Below are 24160 nucleotides of genomic sequence, written 5' to 3'. Positions count from 1 at the left end.
GACCTAGTGTGAATAGTTCACATCAGATTGTAAATATAAAAGACCTAGCATGAACAAGATGATCAATAAATATATGTCTCTTTCTTTCTCTCCTCTCTCTCTCTCTGTCACACACACACAAAATTATCTTCATCGTTATCATCACCACCATCCAGGGCCTTCAGTTTTGGACAGATTATTTGCTTATAAACATCCTTAATCCTGGGAATTGAACCATCTGCCCTTACCAGTTACCTTTTCCTATATCCCTGCACACATATCTCAGTATCCCAAGTTCAGCCCAGACTTCTCCTTTTCTTCTCCCAAGTGATGAGGTCAGTTTCCCTCCCAGCTGCCATCTCCAAGGGAAAGAGTCTTGCTGGGTATCCACACCTGCTAAAAAGCATCTGAGTGTCCCTTTCCAATTCAGGGTTACTCTTTCACGTTTTAAAATACTTTAAATATGGGTGTCCTATAATAGTTACTTATATTTAAAACCTGATTAGAATATTTCAGAGCTAAGGATAAAGCTTTCAAATCAATACTTGCTAATGAGGATTTATAGAAAGTTATGCCAATGAACTGGAATCTCATGATGTCTAGGTAAATCACAGGAGTCAGAGAAAACAGCAGTAAGTTCTGTTCTCCTTTGACCTCAGTATTTTCTTCAAATATAAATTGTTTTATTATTAACTACCTTAAATGTTAAGAATATGTGAAAATCGTTTAGGAAACTGAAGTTAGGGCAAGTCAAACAAATGACCACAGAATATTAAAAAGTGTGAAGTTTAGAAACCACTATTTTTAAAAACTGAGAATACAGAAAAGAAATATATATATATATATATATATATATATATATATAAATTAATTCACAAGAATTTTAAACTTTAAAATTCAACTTTTAAAGTTTAAAAGCCTTCTTTCTGTCATACACAATTAAGTTAGGGAAATATGGCTGGTCCTTTGATCTTTAGGAGTAAACTCACTAATATTAAGTCAAGATATAAATTGAACATTTGAATAAGCACAAAGATTACAGTATCTCTTTCTAACCCAAACTAAGGGAAGGCAGAAAGTGTCCCATAGACAAATTAGTTTAGGCTTTCATATTGAGTTAGCTGAAGTTACTGAACTAGATTAGTTTGTTTTACTAACTACTTCTTCCATTCGCTGAGTATGTAACAGAGGCCCAATACACAAATTTAGAAAAGCCAGTTAAACAGAAGAATAAAATGCAAACAATTTGTAACACTACTACAGAGATAGCCACTGTTTGCATTAGTTTTTTGTTTACTTGTTTGTTTGTTTTTGAGACAGGGTCTTACTTTGTCACCCAGGCTAGAATAGAGTGGCCTAATCACAGCTCCCTGCAGCCTTGACCTCCCAGGCTCAGGTAATCCTCCTGCAACTGCCTTTGCAAAATCATAACTGAGGAAATTATAGCAATGAAAAAAATCAGACCTAATCAACTCCATTTTGCTTCTAACATTTAAGCTGTTCTTGCTCATTCCTGGCAGTAGGCGGAACTAACTTTGGGAAGGAATTCAGTTCATGGTTTGACTCTGAAACAAAATGGATAACAGCCCTTTCCTGAAAAGACCCCTTCTTATCTGGGGACCAGTCTGCCTTTGCAGAACTAACAAATTAGCTACAATATTAGAAATTATAGTTTAGGGGTCATGCAACCACTGGCTCCAAGAGTCTGAACCTCCCCAAATTGCTCCTGGGGATAACATCACTATTGTAAAACCTAAGATCAGTGCTTGAGATATTTTGCAGACCCTGTACTGGATGGATCAACTGGCACCACCCAGACTGGTAATCTGGCTCAACCAGGTCTGCCATCCCACCCAGGAACAGAAGACAGCAAGAAAACCTCACTTTGTCCCCGCTATGATTTCATCTCCAACCTGACCAATCAGCACTTCCCACATCCCAAGCCCCTACTTTCCAGATTATCTTTAAAAACTCTGATCCTGAATGCTGACTGCTCAGGGAGACTGATTTGAGTAATAATAAAACTCCAGTTTCTCGCACTGTTAGCTCTTCCCTTGCAATCCCCTTGTCTTGATAAATCAGCTCTGTTTAGGCAGCAGGCAAGGTGGACCTATAGGGTAGTTGTACTCCCACCTCAGCCTCTGAGGACCTGGGACTACAGGCACATACCACCACACATGGTTAATGTTTTGCCCAGGCTGGTTTTAAACTTCTGGCCTCCAGTGATCCTTCGAACTTGGTCTCCCAAAGTGCTAAAGATTACTAGCATGAGCCACCACGCCCAGCCTTGCATTAGTTTTGAGCCACATCATTTCACACTTACATTTTTAAAATAAAAATTATATGTATCTTTTTTGTTATGAATAAAAAGATATATTTTCTTTTAAATAAAAATTATATGTATCTTTTTTTATTATGAACTAAGCTTTTTTTTAAAAAATCCAGTAACTCTCACAGTGCCTGCCTCATAGTATATATCAAATAAATACATAAAAGTATCCAGAATACATTAACTTATTCTTTTAGTATTTTTCAACTTGTAAACATCTATTGTTATCAGTGATAACTACTGTCTTTCAGATAAAAACTGAAAAAATTCCTAAAGGTAAAGCTCTTTTAATAATTTCATAAGCTTATGCTTCAATTTTATTACATCAAACAACCAAATTGATAACTATAAAATTAATATAGGAATTACTGCTTAACATGCACAAAGCCCATCTTCTGAACAGGAAACACATATTTCTCTATATTAAGTACAAAATATATTGCAGACATAAAATTTCAAAAATGAGGGAGGAACTTTAAGATGGCTGACTAGTGGCATCTGGTATTCACCACCTCCACAAAGAAGAGCCCCCTCAGATAGATAGCCTATTGGAGAACACTGGAATTCAACAGAGAAGTGACAGAAAACACCTAAGGTAAGAAAGGAGAAAAAAGCAAGGAACCTTTCACAGCAGGGATCAGCTGAAAGCCTGGAGAGGCTCCCCAATGCTGGGAAGAAGTAAGTGAGTGGCCTCCAGTGGTCTACATTCCTATCATGGACTCCTCCAATGCTAGTTATGGGAGAGCACCTCCACCCTCACAGTTCCCAAGATTAGTATAGGAAGCTACCTGGAGATCATGCAATAGAATTGCCCCAGAAAAGGAGCTCCTAACTAGTTAAAGCAAGGCATCATTTTGAGAGCCCAGCCCCAACCAGACTGCATGCTGCCTTGGGGCTTAACAACCTCTACATGTCCGAATTCCTGGAGACTTACTGACGTCCCCATGTGTAGCCAAGCACTGCTGCTGGCTGCTGCCACCAGTGCTGAGGCAACCCCACCTCCCCCAGTAGCATGGCTGTGGCACATTTCAAAACATCCTGTGGAATGGCTACCCAGGTTATTTCCACTACCTGGACCCAAGGTGCATGCTCTCCAATGACTACAGCTGCTGCCACTGAAAGCAACCCCATCCTCCCCAGGAACAGGGCTGCAGCACAGTCACTGCTGCCCCTACCTGAGCATTCCACCAGTAGTCTGGATATCATCCCATGCCTGCGTACCACAGTCAGCTTCCACGTGTACCACTAGAGGAGTCTGAAGACTGGCATGCCTGGCCTGGCTCTACACTCCCACCTAGTGTCTGAGCAAATTGTCTGGAAGCCTGGGGATCACCCTGCCCCATCCACCACTGTTGGTACCTTAGCACTCCTCCCAGGAGTCTGAAGACAGGCCCACTCAACCTGCAGCTACTATTACAGCTAAGATCTGCCTGCATGTGCCACCTATGGGCCTGGGGACTAGTGTGCCCAGCCCATTGCAGCCACTGCCAACACCAGCACAGACTTCTGGAAACCAGAGGATTGTCCTCCGACTGCTACTGCCATTTCCCATGCCATACCTGCTGCCCAAGGACCAGAAGACCCACCCATCCAGACCAGTGGTCTACCACTGCTGCTGCCAGCACCCAAGCAGGCCAGCCACCTGGAGGCCAAGGATTGATCGTGCTTGGACTCACTAACACCAAAGCCAGCATATACTGAAGTCCAAGGATAGGCACACTCAGCCTGCTGCTGCCACCAGTAAGGCCCAAGGATTGGCCCTCTTGATGTCCTCATACCCAGAAAAACTTCACTACAGCCTCCACTAACAACTATACCCTAAGCCACTGAGGAAATCACAAACACCACTGATGCTGTTTACAGTTGAAGAAATCACACAGAAACTACACTATTGCATGCACTCAGAATCAAAGCAAAAGTGCCCTACCCAAATAATACCACACATACATCTTCAGGAAAAATTCCTCCCCTATAAAAGCAAGTTCAAAAGATTGGAAGAAGTGACTGTTACACCAGATGCATGGATGTAAACATAAGGGCATAAGAAACATGCAAAAGCAAGGAAATATGACACTTCCAAAGGAATAGAATAATTATCCAGAAACAGATTCCAATAAAAAGAAATGTGTGAAATCCCAGGTAAATCATTCAAAATAAGGAAATTGAAGATGTTCATTGAGATGCAAATAACTCAGAAAAAAAATACAAAGAAAACAAAAACAACTCAGGATATCAATGAGAAATTTACTAAACAGATAGAAATAAATGAAAAGAACCAAACTTAAATTCTGAAACTAAAGAATTTGTTGAATCAAATACAAAACACAATTTGAAAGCTTCAACAATAACTAGAGAAAGCAGAAGAAATAATTTCAAAACTTGAGGACAGAGCTTTGGAAGTAACCCAGTCAAACAAAAATGTTTTAACAGAATAAAAAAGATTGACAAAAGACTACATGACATATGGAATACCATAAAGTGACTAAATATTCTAATTTTCAGTGTGCCAGAAAGCGAACAGAAAATTATAAAAACAGAAAACCTATTTAACAGAATAATAGCTGTAAATTTTCAAAGTCTAGCAAGAGATTTAACAACCAGATACAAAAACCTCAGAGATTCCCAAATAGATCCATTCAATAAGGCCTTCTCCATGACACATTATAGTCAAACTGTCAAAAGTCAAAGACAAAGAGAGAATTCTAAACTCAGCAAGAGAAAAGCATCTAGTTACTTATAAAGAAACCCTGTTCACACTAACAGCAGATCAGATTTTTCAGCAAAAACCTCACACACCAGGAGAAAATGGAATGATATATTCAAAGTGCTGAAAGAGAACAGCTGCCAGCCAAGGATGCCATACCCAGCAAATATATCCTTCATAAATAAAAGACAAATAGTCTTTCTAAGACAAGCAAAAGCTAAGGGAATTCATCACCACTAGACCAGCCCTACAAGAAATGATTAAGGGAGTTCTACATATGGAAACAAAAGGATAATATTTACCATCATGAAAATACATAAAAGCATAGAACCACTAGTTAAGTAAACATAAATGAGAAACAGAAATAACTCAAATGTTAACACTAAAGGAAACCAATAAATCAAAAGTCAATTAATAAAATGACAGGAGTAAGACCTCATATATCAATAATAACCTTGAGGGTAAATGAATTAAACTTTCCACTTAAAAGATATAAATTGGCTGAATAGATTTTTAAAAAATATGACCCAACCATATGCTGCCTACAAGTAACTAAAGTCACCTCTAAAGACATACATGGACTGAAAGTAAAGGGATAAAAAAAATACATTCCATGTAAGTGGAAATAACAAATGAACAGGAGTAGCTATACCTACATCAAATTAAACAAAGTTTACATCAAAAAACAGTAAAAACAAAGAAGGTCACTATATCATATTAAAAGGATCAAGTCAACAAGAGAAGATAACAATTCTAAATATATATGCACCCAACTTGGAGCACCCAGATTCATGAAGCAAATATTACTAAATCTAAAGAGAGATAGATTCCAATACAATAATAGTGGGGGACTTCAACATTGTACTCTTAGCATTACACAGATTATCTAGACAAAAATTAATAAAGAAACATTGTACTTAAGCTGTACTTTAGACCAAATGAACCTAATATACATTTATAAAATATTTATATAATAGCCACAAAATGTACATTCTTCTTATTAGCACATAGTGTATTCTCAAGGATAGATAATATGTTAGGCCAAAAATACTCAAGTTTTTAAAAATTAAAATCATATCAAGTATCTTTTCAGATCACAATGGAATAAAACTAGAAATCAATAAGAAAAGGAACTTTGGAACCAGTAAAAGCACATGAAAATTAAACAACATGCTCTGAAATGACAATTGGGTCAAGAAAGAAATTAATGAGGAAATCAAAAAATGTCTTGAAACAGATAAAAACTGAAGCACAACATGCCAAAACTTATGGAATACAGCAAAAGTAGCACTAAGAGGGAAATTTACAGCAACAGATACCTACAACAAAAAGTAGAAAGATTTCAAATAACCTAACAATGCTCCTCAAGGAACTAGCAAAACAAGAACAAACTCAACCCAAAATTAGCAGAAGAAAAGAGATAATAAAGATCAGAGCAGAACTCAATGAAATAGAGACTTAAAAAAAAAACTGCATAGGATCAGTGGAATGAAAAGTTTGTTTTGTGAAAAGATAAAGAAGATTGATAAACCCCTATCTAGACTAATCAAGGAGAAGACCCAAATAAACAAAATCAGAAATGAGAAAGGATACATTACAAATGATATTACAGAAACACAAAAGATCATCAGACTATTATAAACAATTATACACTAACAAACTCAAAAAAGGTAGAGGAAATATATCAATTCCTGGACACATACAACCTGCCAATATTGACTGACAAAAAAATAGAGGCCAGGCAGCATGGCTTATGTAATTCCAGTACTTTGGGAGGCCAAGGCAGGAGGATTGCTTCTTGAGAACAGGAGTTTGAGACTAGCCTGGGCAATATAGCAAGGCCCTGTCAGGAAGGAAGGAAAGAAGGAAGGAAGGAAGGAAGGAAGGAAGGAAGGGAGGGAGGGAGGGAGGGAGGGAGGGAGGGAGGGAGGGAAGGAAGGAGGGAGGAAGAGGGAGGTGAGGAGGAAGGAGAGGGGAAAGGGAAGGGGAGGGGAGGGGAGGGGAAGGGGAGGGGAGAGGAGGGGGAGGGGAGAGGAGGGGGAGTGGAGGGGGAGGAGGGGAGGAGAGAAGAGGAAAAAGGAAAAATAAGGAAAAAAGAAGAGGAAAAGGAAAGAGAGAGAGGAAAGAAAGAAAGAGAAAATAGAGAATCTGAACAGACTAATAATAAGTAGCAAGACTGAATCAGTAATAAAGTCTTCCAACAGAAAAAAAAAATCCAGAACTGGATGGCTTCACTGCCAAATTTATCAAAGTTACTAAGAAGAACTAATACCAATTCTACACAAACTGTTCGAAAAATTGAAGAGGAGAGTACATGGTAGTAAAGAGAATTCTCCTTCAATACCAAAACCAGAGAGGCAGCAAGAAAAAAAATGAAAGAAAAGAAAACTACAGGTCAATATCCCTGATTAGCATGGATCCAAGGATCCTCAACAAAATATTAGCAAACCAACTACAACAATATATCAAAAAGATAATATACTATGACCAAGTGGAATTTATCCCAGGGATGCAAGGATCTTATATTTGCTCAAATCAATAAATGTGATAAATCACATCAACAGAATGAAAGAAAACATATGATCATTTCAATAGATGCAGAAAAAAGCATTTAATAAAACTGAATATCCCTTCATGATAAAAACTATCAACAAATTAGTCATGGAAGGAACATACCTCAACATAATAAAGGCCATATATAAAAACCCAGAGCTAACATCACACCGAATGCGGAAAAACTGAAAGTCTTTCCTCTAAGAACTAGAATGGAAAAAAGATACCCACTTTCACCACTCCTATCCAATAAAATGCTGGAAGTCCTATCCAGGGCAATCAAGCAAGAGAAAAACATAAAACGTATCCAAATTGGAAAAGAGGAAGTAAAATTATTCCTCTTTGCAGATGACATGCTCTTATATCTGTAAAAACTTGGAAGATTCATCAAAAAAAAATTTAGATCTGATAAATAAATTAAGCAAATTTGTAGGATACAAAGTCAACATACAAAAATTAGTAGGGTTTCTATACATAAATAATGAACTAACTAAGAAATCAAGAAGGAAATCCATTTATAATAGCTACAAAAAATAAAATAAAATACCTAGGAATAAATTTAACCAAGAGATTAAAGACCTATGCAAGGAAAACTATAAACATCTGATGAAATAAATTGAAGAAGTCACATAAACAAATCAAAAACATCCCATGCTCATGGGTTAGAAGAATTAATATCATTAAAATGACCACCATACTAATAGTAGAACCATTACTATACAATCCAATAATTCCACTAATGGGTGTTTATCCATAGAAAAAGAAATCAGTATAACAAAAGATACCTGCACCCCCATGTTTATTGCAGCACTATTCACAATAGCAAAAATATAGAATCAACTTAAGTGTCCATCAACAGATGAATGGATAAAAAAGAATAAAATCATATCTTCTGCAGCAACATAGATGGAACTGGAGGTTATTATATTAAGTGAAATAAGTCAGACACAGAAAGACAAATTGTGCATGTTGTCACTCACACATCAGAGGTAAAAATGTTGATCTCATGGAGGTAGAGAGTGAAATAATAGAGACCAGACACTAGGAGGGGTATGTAAGTGGTAGAAAGGAATGAAGAAAGGCTGATAAATGGATACAAGCATGCATTTAAACAGAAGGAATAAGTTCTAATGTTCAATAGCATAATAGTGTGACTATAGTTAACAACATGTATTGTGTATTTCAAAATGGCTAGAAGAGAGGACTTGAAATGTTCCCAACACACAGAAATGGTAAATACTAGAGGTGACAGATACCCTAAATACCCTGACTTGATCATTACACATTCTACACATGTAACAAAATATCACACATACCCCATAAATATGTACAAATATTATGAATTAGCTTTAAAAATGTATTTAACCTTCACAAATGTAGCTGACAGGAGGAATTGTTTATACTGAGTCTAAATTGAATTTTAAGCATCATTTAAATTAATTTAATTTAGATAAAATTCACCCAGTCACTAGTTACTGATAAAGTGAACTCTAATAACTCAGGAAGAAATGTTAATTTCATATTCAAAATTGTAAATTAAACTAGAATAGTATTATTCAAAATATTTTCAGGCATCGGGGTACCTAGAGCTTACAATGCATTTAGCAAACCACCAAAGATACCAATTAAGCTTCAAAACAAATAAATAACTTTCTGCTAAATCAGACCTTTTTTTTTTTTTTTTTTTGGAAACAGGGTCTCATTTTGTCACCGAGGCTGGAGTGCAGTGATCCTCCAACCTTAGCCTTTCGAGTAGCTGGGACTACAAGTGAATGCCAGTATGCCCACTAATTTTTGATAGGATTTTGCCATGTTGTCCAGGATTTTGCCTGGAGATAGGATTTTGCCACTCTTAGGCTCGGGCAATCCACTCACTTTGGTCTCCCAAAGTGCTGGAATTACGTGTGAGCCACTGCACTAGGCCCAGACCACTCCTTATACCAGATTCTATTATTTATATCTGAGAAAATGTATGGGTGGGAACAGGGGATGAAGGGAGATTGAACCATTATTTGATTTTAGTAGCAAAAATCTTTAGTTGGGTTACTAGAGAATAGTTTGGGAAGCACTAAACTAGAGAATTATAGAAGAATAGTTTGGGAAGCACTAAACTAGAGAATTATAAGCTCAGTCACATTTACATATGCAATTTAAATTGGATCTTTTAATGCCTTTTTAAAGTTTAAAAATACCAGCAGCACCAAATACCCTCCTCAAATCTAAGCATATATCACTTGCTTTCACCTTCTGCCTTTAGAAAATACAGATTCGGCTCAATTGAATAGCAAGCTAAAGTCACGAGGGCTCTCATGATAACAGAACTCCTGTACTGACACACCGCATTCTTTCTTACTGATTTCAGCTAGTTAGGCCTCCATGTAATTACACTGAGCATTGCATGCTCTGATTTAAGATCTCAATTGCCTCCATCTTCACCCTTCATTACCCTAACTTCTCAAATCCTCACTGATCTTTGATTTTCCAGCTCTCATCTTGAAAGGCTATTACACAACCTTGCTTCATTTGATCTCCCCTCCCCATACATGAAGGGATCAGTGTGCCTACTCTATGTCTTTTCTATGTTAAATAAACACAGCGCTGAGCAAAGCATGCAACAAATATTTAACCAGCTTTTAACTGATCCACTGACATCTGTGAGATTTCTGAGGTTCTATTCCAATGCTCCCTGATATTGAATAGTTGCTTCAACTAAAAAAGTACTATTTTTCACCTTAGAAATATTTCTTTTGTCCTGTTTACCTTCCAGTTTATTTTTAACTCTTCACAAGGCTGTTGTGTCTGGGCCCTCAAAGTAGTGCTCCCAGTTATGAAGACAATGCACAGAGACAGGAAGCCAGTCTAATGACGTGAGCAAAGCAAGAATCCAACACTAAAAGTGACTACAGACGCAGCAAAAAGGAGTGCCAGCCGGCAGGCCCAGTTCTTTCAACAAAGAATACCTACCTCAGGAAGACTTGGAGCTGCTCTTCCTTTTTATTTTTTTCTTTTCCTGCAAAATATTCTAAAAGATATCTACCTGCATACCTGCTTTATACAGTCAATTTTCATGTAAAATCAGTTTGTATCTGTTTTTTACTTTTATAAATTGATTATACCACAACGTTTTTAAAAAAACTCTAAATCTCTGAAAAATATATCTGTATTTCAATTGTAAACCCAACTTTTATAGCAAGAAGACTCAAAAAGAAAAACAAACAAAAAAAATCACATCTCTCAGCTTACCATATATTGGGGAAAATGTGAAGTAGTTCAGGTGACAAATATTATAGGCTTCAATTCTAACATCTTTCCAGATTCCCTGAGTAGGAAAGGAAGGTCCCCAGTCCCAACTAAAGGAACATTGCTCCTGCAATTTCAAAAGGAAAAAGAAGATACATTCTGATTACCATGAAATTTAAAAATTATGAAAAACATTTTTTAAATGTTGCATATGTATATATCAGTTTGCTATGGCTGTCATAACAAAGTATCACAAACTAAGTGCTTTAAATAATGGAAATTTATTTTCTCACAGTGAAGTCCAAGATCAAAGTATCGGCAGGTCTGTTCCATCTGAGGCCTCTTTCCTCTGCTTGCACTGTGTCCTCACATGGTCTTTTTCTGTGCTAAGCATCCCTGGTGTCTCCCTCCATTGTCCAAATGTCCCCTTCTTACAAGAACACTAGTTATATTGGAATAGGGCCCACCCTAACTGCCTCATTTTATCTTAATCACTTCTTTAAAGACCTTCTCCAGATATTATTACATTCTGAGATGTTAGGGCTTAGGACTTCAACATATAAATTTGGGGGGACACAAAGTTAATGCAAAACTGTGTGTGCTCCCCAACCACCATATACAGCCTCTGAGGTGGATCACAATGATCCCCACTTTGGACCTAGTGGATCACTTCTAAGCAACAGAATATAACAGAAGTGATGTTGTTTTGTTAATTAGGTTATAAGAGACTAAGCCTAGAATTTCGGGCACTCTCTCATGCCCTCTCTTGGCCAGGAGGGAAGCCAGCCTCCGTGTCTTGGGGCAGCTCTGTGGAGAGACCCATAGGAACAATCTGAGGTCTGCCAATAACCACGAGTGAGCTCAGACACATACACTTCAGCCTTGAGTCAACTCAAATCAACTTGAGCTAAGCCTTGAGACAACTGCAGCCGTGGCTGACAGCTTCACTATAACCTCATGAGAGACCTTAAGCCAGAAGCACCCAGCTAAGCCACACTCAACTCAGATTCCTAACAGAAGCTACCGTAATAAACGTTTTGTTTATTATTATTTTTTAGAAATCAGAAAACCTATAATCCAGATGTCTTTTTTTTAACTTTTAAGTTCAGGTTACATGTGCAGGTTTGTTATACAGATAGACTTGTGTCACAGAGGTCTGTCATACAGGTTATTTCATCATCCAGCTATTAAGCATAGTACCCGTTAGTTATTTTTCCTGATCTTCTCCTTCCTCCCACCCTCCACCCTCCAGCAGGCCCCAGTGTGTGCTGTTCCCCTCTGTGTCCATGTGTTCTCATAAATAAATATTGTTTTAAGTTGATAAGTTTTGGCATAATTTGTTACATCACAATAGATAGCTAATACAGTATCCAATATATCCATCTACATTGCATATAACCTATGAAACATAGATACATTGGGCAGAAATGTTCTAATAACACAAAACCTGTGAAGAATTGTACATTTATTCTTCAAAAGCATACTACATAGAAGCAACTCAATTTCCTCCTTAAACTTCTCTATAATATCTCTAAACCTACCAATCATATTTAAATCTAATAGCTACAAAGAATATTGCGCTTACATGTAATAATTTTTACAAATGAGAAAATATATTGAAAGACAAACATATTTATAAATATGTTTTAAAAGCTCTAGTTAAACTTGCCAGCCTCAGGCGTGAATTTAGAAGTCCTTGTTTCTGAACATGAAGCCCAAAAACAGTCAGTTCAATCTTTAGACCCTGACACAGTTTGCCAAGGCAGACATTTTATCCAGTCTTACTTGACCTGGCTACCTGTCTCTCCCTTCATGACACACAGCTTCCATATTAAATTACAGAGTTCAAATTCAAAACTAAGAAAAAATTCTGTAAAATAAATCCCTTTTACACAGGATTTTTTCTAATTTCTACTTCTTAAAAGAAAAAAGTATTTTCAGGACACGGTTAATTAAAATGTGTAAAGCTATGAGTTCAGCTTTTAAAAAGGAACAAGTTCAGGTCGTACATTTTATGGGGGAGAAAAGTAACAAGCACCAGAGGAAATACTAAAGTCCTTCTAGATGGAGTCATCTGTAGAGCAGAACCTGAAGATCTAGCCAAACTGTTGTCATTTAGATATTATTTCCCTAGCTTTGTACTTATCTAAGACAGACATAAATCTATTTTTGCTATGGAGAAAAACAAAGAACTAAAATTACTTTATAGCATCCACATCTGTCTAAATTTACCACGTAAGTACCAGATTCTCATATTCAGGATGAAAAAAAAATTATCGTGGGGACATTTATGGGAGAATTTTAGTATCTATTTGTAATTCTTTCATTGGAGACAGGGAAAAGAAGGAGAGCAAAATATTTAACATCTTTTGAGGGAGGCTATTTTCCCTATTCAGAGCTATAAATCACTCTTAACCTCTCCAAATGAGAGTTTTCACTGATTCAAGAAGTATTTATGAAGCAAGCGCTTTCCATGTCTCAGGCTGGGAGCACATCAATGTACACAGAAGACACAGTTCTTCTGCTTATAATGCTCACAGTCAAGCATGAAATTCAGGCATTGAATAAATAATTACAAGTATAATAAGTTTTACAATGGAAATAGGCAAGGAACATACAGCCAGAGGGAGGGGAATGACTATCAAGATGAGTTGCCCTGAAAAAAACAAAATGACCCTGAAGGGTGAGTACCATTTATCCACTATGAGCAGGCAAAAGGCAAGCAGAAGCTTTTTTTTTTTTTTTTTTTTTTTTTGAGATGGGTCTTGCTCTGTCACCCAGGCTGGAGTGCAGTGGTGATATCTTGGCTCACTGGAGCCTCAACCTCCAGACTCCTCCCACCTCAGCCTCCCGAGTAGCTGGGACTACAGTCTAATTTTTGTATGTTTTTGTAGAGTTGGGGTTTTGCCATGTTGTCCAGGCTAGTCTTAAGCTCCTGAACTCAAGTGATCCACCTGCCTTGGCCTCCCAAAGTGCTGGGATTACAGTCACGAGCCACTGTGCTGGCCCAGAAGCATTCCTTTCATAAGGAAAAGCATGTGCAAAGATCTGGAGGTGCAGGACAGTATGATGCATTCCAGGAGATGAAGAGAGAACAATGGGAAGAGGCAGGGAGAAGACTGGAGAAGTGAGCATGGGCCAGAGCTAAGAGCCATGGATATTGGCCTAAAGTTAATGAGAAGCTGTTGAAGAAGAAGAGTGATACTGTGATCATTTTTTTATGAAAAGATCATTCTAGCTGCTCTGTGAATGATTAATTAGAGGAAGGCAAGTGATGCTTCAGGGATGCCAGTTAGGCAACCAGGGCAATATTTCATGCAAGGCATGACAACTCAAGACACAGTGGCAGAAATGAAATGTGAACAGACTGAAGAGCTATTGAAGAGGTACCATTCACATCATCAAGAAGACTAAGCAACTGATTGGAAGAGAGAAACATGTCAAGAAAAACTCTTCTAAGTTTCTGGCTTGAGCACCTGTTATCGATAGAGTTCCATTTAGCAAGACACAGAACCCTGGGAGAAGGGTTTAGATCACAAATGCAGTGTGGAGCATACGGACTTAAAGGTCCCTGTGAATAAGATAAGTGACAATGCTAAATAGTAAATAATAAATAAGAGCTGGAATTGAAAAGAAGTTGGGCTGAAGATACAATACCGGGAGTCAACGGCAAATAGATTGGTTATAGAAAAAATGAAAAATGAGATAGCCTAGAGAGGGTAAAAAACGGGAAGAGAAAAGAGTCTGGAACAAAGAAAGGCCCTAAAATCTAACTTTGGGGAGAACAAGGAAGTGGATAAAGAGACTTACAAGGACTGGCCAGAGATGTCAATGGAAAACAGGTAAGATGGCACCAAACATCGGTAAGAGGGTGGTTGAGGCGATGAGTCCCACTATCCATGCTGGACAGAGAAGGAAGCAGAGACAAGAGGGGACTTAGGTTGCTACAGGGGAAGCAAAGGGTCAAAGAACTGGTGAAAGAGAGTAACACTTTCTCTTTATATCCTACTCTTCATCTCTACCCCACTAACTTCATATAAGCTAAGCTGAGCATCTTGTTCATTACCTGTAATTATAGTAATAATCCTCAAAAATAGATATTACCACTCAACTTTTTGAATGGTTGTATAGCATAAAGTGCTATACATGCAGAGTGTATTTACATTGTTATTTCACTATATCCTCATATCAGGGATTAGCTCCATGTACAAATGAAGGGCATGCCTAAAGTCATTCTATGTTTGTGGAGCCAGAATTCATACCCAAGACTCTTGACTTGGTCTTCAACTCAGGTGTCTTCCCGCTGGACCATGTCAATCTAGCCAGAAATACCTAGATGCAACTTGCAGTTGTTCTGGAAGTCTGCCCCAAAGTTAATGTCCAACACATGGTGATTGCAGAAAACTGGGTCTGATTCCTAACTTCGGTGACAAAGGGCTTTGTTCTATCTAAATAACTTGAGAATATGTTTTAAATACCACAAATTCAATAGAGGGCAGAGGGAAGATAGCACATGGATATATGCATAACATTTATATTATCTTTATTGATGACTTGAAAAGTAACTTTTCACATTAGGATCCAGGATAGTCTCCGTTTTGATAAAGGTTAAAAATGGAAGGCAAGACAGAAAAAGTACAACCTCTGGCATTCAAACCACTGTGTCATTGGAAGCCAAAGACAAAAGAATCAAAAGATAAATCTTATGCAGAATTATAAGTATACAAATATTCCATGGAATATTTGACTACTTAAACTGTCAAAGCAATACTGTAAGGCTGTTGCATCACAGTAATTTGAACAAATGGTAAATGGTTCATTGACACAAGTTTGGGTAGGTTGAATCAATCAAGAGGAGGTATAATTTTAACCCTAGTATTTATATTAAGGAAACAGTAAATCTATCCAGCTGAAAAAGAGCCACTTAATAGAACATAATCGCTAATGTAACAGTTCTACCTAAAAAGTATTGGGAAAATACATTTACTATCTTCACAATGAGCCCAATGATTACATTTGTTGATAAAACTAAATTTCATGGCTCACACCTGCAATCCCAGCACTTTGGGAGGCCAAGGCAGGTGGATCACCTGAGGTCTGGTGTTCAAGAACAGCCTGGCCAACATGGCAAAGCCCCATCTCTACTAAAAATTTAAAAATTAGCCGAGTGTGGTGGTGCATGCCTGGAATTCCAGCTACTCAGGAGGCAGAGCCAGAAGAATTGTTTGAACATGAGAGGTGGAGATGGCAGACCTCGCCACTGCACTCCAGCCTAGGCAACAGATCAAGACTGCATCTCAAAAAATAAGTAAGTAAATAAATAAACAATCCCTCAAAAAATTATAAATAGAATTACCATACGATCCAACCATACCACTTCTGGGGATATATTCAAAAGAACTGAAAGAAGGGTCATGGTCATATATTTGTGCATCTATATTCATAACAGCATTATAGCATTGTTCACAATAGCCAAAAGATGGAAGGGTCATGGTCAGACATTTGTGCATCCATGTTCATAACAGCATTATAGCACTGTTCACAATAGCCAAAAGATGGAAGCAACCTAAATGTCCATCAATGAATGAATGGATAATCAAAATGTAGTATATACATCGAATGGAATGTTAGCCTTAAAAAGTAAAGAAATTCAAAGCATGCTACAACATGGATGAATCATGAGGAAATAATGCTAAGTGAAATAAGTCAGTCACAAAAAGACAAACACTGTATGATTCTACTTATATGAGATTTCTAGAGGAATCAAATGCATAGAAAAGAGTAGAATGGGCCAGACATGGTGGCTCACACCTGTAATCCCAACACTTTGTGAGGCCAAAGTGGGTGGATTGGTTGAGCCTAAGAATTAGAGACCAACCTGGGCAACATGGCAAAATCCTGTCTCTACAGAAATATACAAAAATTAGCTGGGCATGGTGGCATTTGTCTGTAGTCCTAGCTACTCAAGAGACTGAGGTGGGAGGATTGCTTGAGCCCAGGAGATGGAGGCTGCAGCAGTGAATTGTGATTGCACCACTGTACTCCAGACTGGGTGACAGAGTGAGACTCAGTCTTTAAAAAAAAAAAAGAAAGAAAAGAGTAGAATGGTGGTTGCCAGGTGCTGGGGAGAGGGAATTAGAGAGCTATTGTTTAATGGGTATAGAGTTTCAATTTTGGAAGATGAGAAAGTTCTATGGTCACTCAACAATGCAGTGACACTACTAAACTGTATACGTATAATTATTAAAATGATAAATTGCACAGTTTACATAATTAAAAAATTTTTAATACAAAATAAAATAAAATAAACATTAAAAAAAACAAATGCCACATAGAATACTAATTCAGCCATGTAGTAAAATAGATCCAAGTCTTCTAGACTGAAATCAGACTCAAGGAAAAATAATCGCTTTTGTGGACTTTGTTATTTTTTCGTTAATTTTATAAGAACATGTCAGTAAGATGCAAGAACATATCATCAAATATACTAATATTTGCAGAAGGCTTCCTAGAAACAAGAATCACTAATACATTTTCACAATCTGGTGAAAAGCTTGATAAACCTAAATGTTAAAAAGTAATTTTTAAAGTTCCATTATCAGCCACATATTTTTCTTTTCCTTTCTTTTTCTGTTACCTAAGTTCTGAAACATGCTTCAGGAATAAAACTTAGAAAAAGATAAAGATTCTCCACAAAATTTCAAATAATCTTTTGGTTCTTATTTCAAATTTTCAAATCCCCCTAAGGGATCAGGAAAGAGATTCCTAACTTCTGAACTGCCATGAGAGTCTTCAAATAAGCATTTCATGTGCCAGCATATCCCATCCTCAAAAATAAAACCCCACCTGTTTGACAGACCATTACCTTCCGAACAAAGTTGACGTGGCATTCGCCCTTCTGCACAAGTGGAGGGCAGTCTGGGGGTACCCAGTAGCGAGTATGAGCTTTGCTTTGCTGTGCTGCATACAACACCGCTGACTGGAAACGCAGCTCAATGGAGTTCACGTCCCTGATCACATTGGTAATATCAAAGCTCTAAGTTAAAGGGAACAAACAGACAAACTCGTGATGTGAAAGCAGTCTTGTGTGTAAAATTTTAGATAATGGCATTTTGTGGCTGCATAATATAATGCCAATCTAGGTTTCGCCTCCTTGCAAGAGGAAACACTTCTCTGAAATACTGTAGTATCACTTAGTTGCCCACTTTTAGTTAAAACTAAGCATATTTTCCTACTCAATGCAGGTTTCTAGGTTTCTTCTTCTATTTTTCCTGGCAGAATTATGGTCCTACGGAAATGCATAGAGCAAAAAATAGCGTTAGCTCTGGAAGGTCTACTCTGTCTACTTACATGTGGTCTTGAACTGCCAAGGGTTTCCTAGACACTTCATGACAACCTGCCTCTCTGGTATGACCAGATGCATTTCTAAGTCATGAGTTATTTTTGTTTTGAAAAGTCTACCTTTGAAAGAAAAGGAAGATCAGGATATAACCTCTTAACGTAACTATTCCAGAAAAGAAATGGCATTTTATTTTAAAATCATTTGTCAACATTGCTAATAAAACTCGGCATCACTAGAGAAGGGATTGGCATATTTTGAACACTTCCTATGAGCCAAGAACTTGCCAACATTTTATATAATTAGCTTATTAAATTCCCACACTAACCTCATGGGGTTTGTAAGGTTTCCATTATTCCACAAATGTGGCAACTGAGAAATGAAGCTAACTCATCCAGTGCTTTAATGAGCCTGTATTTGTCACATGGCCAATTACTTTTCTCTACTCACAAAAGCAATGAACATAAACATACATAAATTTTTTTTAACCTGATGTCATTATATACTTACATATCTATTGAACATATTGTCCGTTTCCCCAATAGTGACTTTATTGAACAGGATTTTTGAAACTGTATCCACTCCTTCAAGAACCAAATTTACTTTTTGCCATTTGCTAAAAAAAAGAAAAGATTTTTAAGACAAGATGTATAAAACATTAACTTAGATAAGTCTCTTTTTTATTATTTAAGGCCTAAAGAAATAAATATCCACACACAAAAATATATTTTTAAAAGGCAGTTTCCAGTGGCATTTTCAGAAGTACTGCTTTAAAACATATTAAATTCTTTGAGTGATCCAGCTTATCTTTCTCTGTAATGTATCAATAAGTCATCATAAAACCAAGAGCACAATTTATAATTTCCAAATATATTTACTTTTGCTAGTTAATACTTCAGAAAGTTATCATGAGAACCAGTTAGGCTGGGCGCAGTGGCTTACACCTGTAACACTAGCACTTTGGGGGGCCTAGGCGGGCAGATCACCTGAAGTCAGGAGTTCAAGGCCAGCCTGGCCAACATGGTGAAACCCTGTCTCTACTAAAATTACAAAAAACTAGCCAGGCATGGTGGCTGGCGCCTGTAATCCAAGCTGATTGGGAGACCAAGGCAGGAGAGTTGCTTGAACCCAGGAGGCAGAGGTTGCAGTGAGTGGAGATTGAGCCACTGCATGCACGAGACTCCATCTCAAAAACAAAAAAAGAACCAAGTTAAATAATAGACACAAAATGTTCTCAGAAACCACATTTACTGACACTATGTAAGAGAACACATTAGCAAACTATCATGTATAAGTGAATATTATGCACCCGGCACTCTGCTAAGCCTTCCAGGAAACTATAGTAGTCTCTGAATTTAAGGAGTCTGCAATCTGGTTGGCATTTGTTGGCTGGCTGGCAATATTGATGAACAACTACAATCAGAGTTTATCTCATAAGAAAAGATTTCAAGATGGAAACAAGAACTTAATGAAGAGAAGAATAAATAAAATGTGTTATACAGTAAAATATTATTTAACAATAAAAAGGAATAAAGTACTGATACATGCTACAACATGGATGAACTTTGAAAATATTATTATGCTAAGTGAAAGAGGCGGTCACAAAGGCCCACATATTGCATGATTTCATTTATATGAGGTATCCAGAACAAGCAAATCCAGAGAGACAGAAAGTAAATTAGTGGTTGCCTAGGACTAGGATAAGAATTTAGGGGAGGGAGGAATAGGAAATGGGAAATGACTGCTACTGGGTATAAGATTTTGCTGGGGAATGAGGAAAATGTTGTAAAATGGATTGTGGTGATGGTTTTGTAACGGGAAATATACTAAAAACCATTGAATTATATACTTTAAATGCCTGAATTATACAATATGTTAATTATATATTAATAAAGTTTTGTTTGTTTTGTTTTGTTTGACTAAGTAGAAATGCCTGGGTAGAGGCATTTCTACTCCACCACCCCTTATACCCTTTGCTCTTTGCAGGGACCTCTTAACCTTGCAAAGAACAAAACCAAAACAAGGACAGCATGAACCATTAATTGCTTTTAGGCAATTGATTCATATGTGTAATTTGGGCTGGGGAGCTAAGGAGAATAAAGATGGACAAATCCCAGAAGGGTGCAGGCAGTGTTACAGTGACAGACATCATTCAGCTGTATTTTCACAAACAAGTGAGAAGTTTATACTTGATTTGCCAAGTAAAAGAGACACTTGGTATTCTTGAGCGAACACCTGTCTTGGCAAAAGCAACATTCTGGGATGATTAATCTAACGTTTCTAAATAGAAAAGATTGGGAAATAAAAGAACAAAGCAAGAATTTGATTAGGCAGCTTTGGCCTCTTTCCTGGCACTCATCTTCTAGGCAAAGATGGAAAGATGGAAATAAGATGGAAGGGACCAAACCAAGAGAAATGTTAGACAAAAATTCACAAGACTCAGAACAGACTGAAGACAGGAAGATGAAGAAAAGATGTCATAAGCCAAAAGCACCTTAGGCATAGATTGGAAAACGGAGTTACATTAAGAGAAACAATGAAGCTGTTAGAATATAAAGTTAGTTTTGAGGGAGAAAGTCAACTGGATATGTTGAGTTCAAGGTGAAATAGAACCATTATGAAAGATATTCTAAATATTATCTGTAAAAAAAAAGCCTTGAGCACAGCAGTAACTCCATGATATTGAGAACAATATTCTGGCTTTTCTTCCCCTTTAAAAGACCAGTAATTAATTCTCCCAAAAATCACATAAAAGGAACAGAAGGAATTTTTCTTCATTCAGCAGTAGTGGTGCTACCTTTGGGTAACATTCTGCCTCATATGGAAATGTTTGCTAATAATAACAGAACATTGCTAAAAACAATACCTGTGCTTCACCTCCTGGCCTCACCACATAGTATAGGTCAAGGTCATAGTCTCAATGGCTGGTTAGCACTACATAGAGCAAATGATACATTTCTAATCCTACTAGACAATATAAGAAATATGTACTCTAATGATTATGAAGGAGTGGGAAAGAGGAAATCTATATAAGAGAACTAACTAGGTCTAGACTCCATTATAACCACTGGAAAAATGACTCCATAAGACCCAATTTGATTACTGATGATGAGTAGCACCATCCTCATATACAAAACAAAACATAAATCATATATTCACTTTCATAGTACAAGGCTTTCAACTTGCTTAACTCTCAGATATGTAACCTAAACAAACAAAACACAAGATTTTTGCCTAGAAAGAAAAAGAAGCAAAGTTCAAATAATAATAAAGATACATCCACAAACATACATACCTAATTTCAAAGGGGATTTTAAATTCTTTGCTATAGGTCCAGTTATCCAAAGAGACCCATCTGTAGTTAAGGTCATTAAATCTGTAGTAAGAATCCTGTTGATACAAGGTAACATTATGGTAGAGAGTTAAATATGCACAAATAAATCAATAAAACAAACATAAAATAAATTATTAACAACAGCTATTTATCACCTAAAAATTAATGAACTCTTAGTAGTACAAAGAGGTCAGATCATTAATATTAACAAATGTGAAAGGGAAAATTTCAACAAATTACCTGAAATGAAATAATTCTCTGAGATATAAATAATACCGATTCACTATTAAAGAAAATGGATGGACATAAAGATTGGCTTCCCCTTTTAAAACCAGACACAAAACCACCACGGTATCAGCAGAGAATGAAAGACTGAATCTGGTGTGTAGCCAGCAGTCTCTCATTGCTCTGTGGGTCTCACTCTGCTTTTTGCTGCCACTGTCCCAGCCAGCCTCCAGGGGGAATACTTCTCTACTGCCCAAAAGACAGCACAGCTCCCTTCCACTCATTGGATTCATTTAGCATTTCTAGTTCTTTTTCACTTAGCTAAGTGAGCATGAAAAGGATCTCTACAGAGAATACATAGGCAGCACAAACACTCAAAACTTATTAACATCAGGTTACTTATATTATCCTACTTCAGATCAGCAAACTGCCACCCACATGCCACATGCAGCTCACTGCCTGTTTCTGCGTGGCTAGCAAGCTAAGTAAGAATGGACACGTGCCTACAAAAAAAGTTTTACTAGAGCACAGCCATGCCCTTTCCTTTACATTTTACATATGGCTGCTTTCGTGCTATAGTGGCAGAGTTGAGCAGACGTGATGGAGACCATATGGCTCTGAAAGCTAAAATACTTAGTATCTAGCCCTTTACCGAACATGTTTGCTAACCCCTGCCCAAGATGACTCGCCTCCTAGGTATTCATAGATGTTGCTCCATCTGACTGTCTACACCCAAGTCTGCCTTTTCATAAATCCTTAGGTCTTTCTTCTCCCCCTTTTCCATTCTTTTTCCAATACTTTTTTTTTTTTTGAGATGGAGTTTCACTATTATTGCCCAGGCTAGAGTGCAGTGGTGTGATCTTAGCTCACTGCAATTTTCGCCTTCCAGGTTCAAGCAATTATCCTGCCTCAGCCCCCCAATTAGCTGGGATTACAGGCATGCGCCACTACACCTGACTAATTTTTTTGTGTTTTTAGTAGACACGGGGTTTCACCATGTTGGTCAGACTGGTCTCGAACTCCTGTCCTCAGGTGATCTGCCCGCCTCGGCCTCTCAAAGTGCTGGAATTACAGGCGTCAGCCACCGCATCTGGCCTCTTTCCAGTCTTTTTATCCCAGAGGAAGACTCAAGACAGGAGGCAGAACAGAAAGTGGCAAACAAATCAGTTCATTTATCCATGAACAATACATAGAAAGAAACTATGGAGGCAAGGAGGGGCTTCCCTTCCTTGGTCAGGGACAGGGCCAAGGGTTATTTCCCTAGGGACTGTAACCTCAGGTAAAGAAGGAAAAACCAACTCTGTCTAAGTTCCACATAGGTATGAGCCAGATGACCACATGAGGCTGGCAGTGGCCAGTTAGGCAGTTGCCCAGGGAAAATCTATAAGAGGCACTATAATATCACTGAGTATGTATCAAGATCAAGATAGGTATCTGCCAGAAACCAATCCTAACTGGAAGAAATATGTTGATAAGCTACTACAGGAGAGAGTGACTGATGAGAATTAAAACAATAGATAATCACCAAACTGGCCCTTAAGTTTCGGTTAATGGTAAGGTTTTGTTCTGTTAAATGCCGAGTGCCAGGCCCAGCCACTTCCTTTTCTGCTCTTCTCCCACACAGGGCCTGGCCTCTCCAATGAACAAACATGGAACACATATTTACAGACACAGGTTTGAAGAGACACCTAATTACTAGCATGACCATGTCAATCCCACAAGCCCTATTAATAACTCTACACTGTGGACTTAGTCCAATAGAGTTAAAAATATCTTGAAAACGAAGGTGTGAGAGCAATTCAGTCACAATACATCAACACTCTAAGCTCGAGGGCTGGCTGATGATCTGGTTGGCAGGGCACAAGTCCCCTTCCTGTCTTCCAGCTCCCTGAAGGAAGCTGCAAGTTGGTTCGAGAGGGCAATCTTTCCAGATATATTTTTTTAACACAAACATAATTTACAGGTTAAAAATTTTATTTTACTTTAAAGAATCCAATCTGAAAAAGCTAAATACTGTATGATTTTGACTATATGACATTCTGGATGTTAAATAAAAATTATAGGAGGCTGTTGTTGACTGAGCTCCTGTAGTAGGCCCCAGCAGACCAGATCAAACCAAAATAGTCACTCATGCTAAGTATCACACTTAATCAAACTGAACCTTCAACTAAGCAGGTAGATCCCCAAACAGGACAGTTTTTCCTGAAAACTTGAGATTCCAGTTCAACTGAGTAAGAAAGTTCTTTCTGCATTTGTTTTTTCTGAGACAGTTCTAGCTCTGCTCTGTCACCCAGGCAGAGAGCAGTGACATGACCACAGTTCACTGCAGCCTCAACCCGCTGGGTTCAAACAATCTTCCCAGCTCAGCCTCCTGAGGAGCTGGGGCTACATGTGTATGCCACCATGCCCAACTAATTTTTTCTTTTTTTTTTCTTTTTTTTTTTAGAGATGGGGATC

The 24160-nt window shown here is 37.7% G+C and overlaps 1 protein-coding gene across 2 annotated transcripts in view; it reads right to left on the bottom strand.

Moving 5' to 3' along the window:
* Window positions 1-24160, bottom strand: part of MANBA (mannosidase beta) — a 123369-nt gene that overhangs the window by 86159 nt on the left and 13050 nt on the right. For both annotated transcript variants that reach the window (XM_002745542.6, XM_054253117.2), the window contains exons 2-5: window positions 21440-21534; window positions 18655-18760; window positions 17671-17841; window positions 10809-10932 (exon numbers count right to left, since the gene is read on the bottom strand). In XM_002745542.6, coding sequence (XP_002745588.1) covers window positions 10809-10932; window positions 17671-17841; window positions 18655-18760; window positions 21440-21534 — 496 coding nt within the window. The remainder of the gene's footprint in view (window positions 1-10808; window positions 10933-17670; window positions 17842-18654; window positions 18761-21439; window positions 21535-24160) is intronic.

Source organism: Callithrix jacchus, chromosome 3, assembly GCF_049354715.1.
Source record: "Callithrix jacchus isolate 240 chromosome 3, calJac240_pri, whole genome shotgun sequence".
Classification (NCBI taxonomy): domain Eukaryota; kingdom Metazoa; phylum Chordata; class Mammalia; order Primates; family Cebidae; genus Callithrix; species Callithrix jacchus.
Note: the sequence above shows the minus strand (reverse complement) of the source record. Positions and strands in the feature narration are given on the sequence as shown.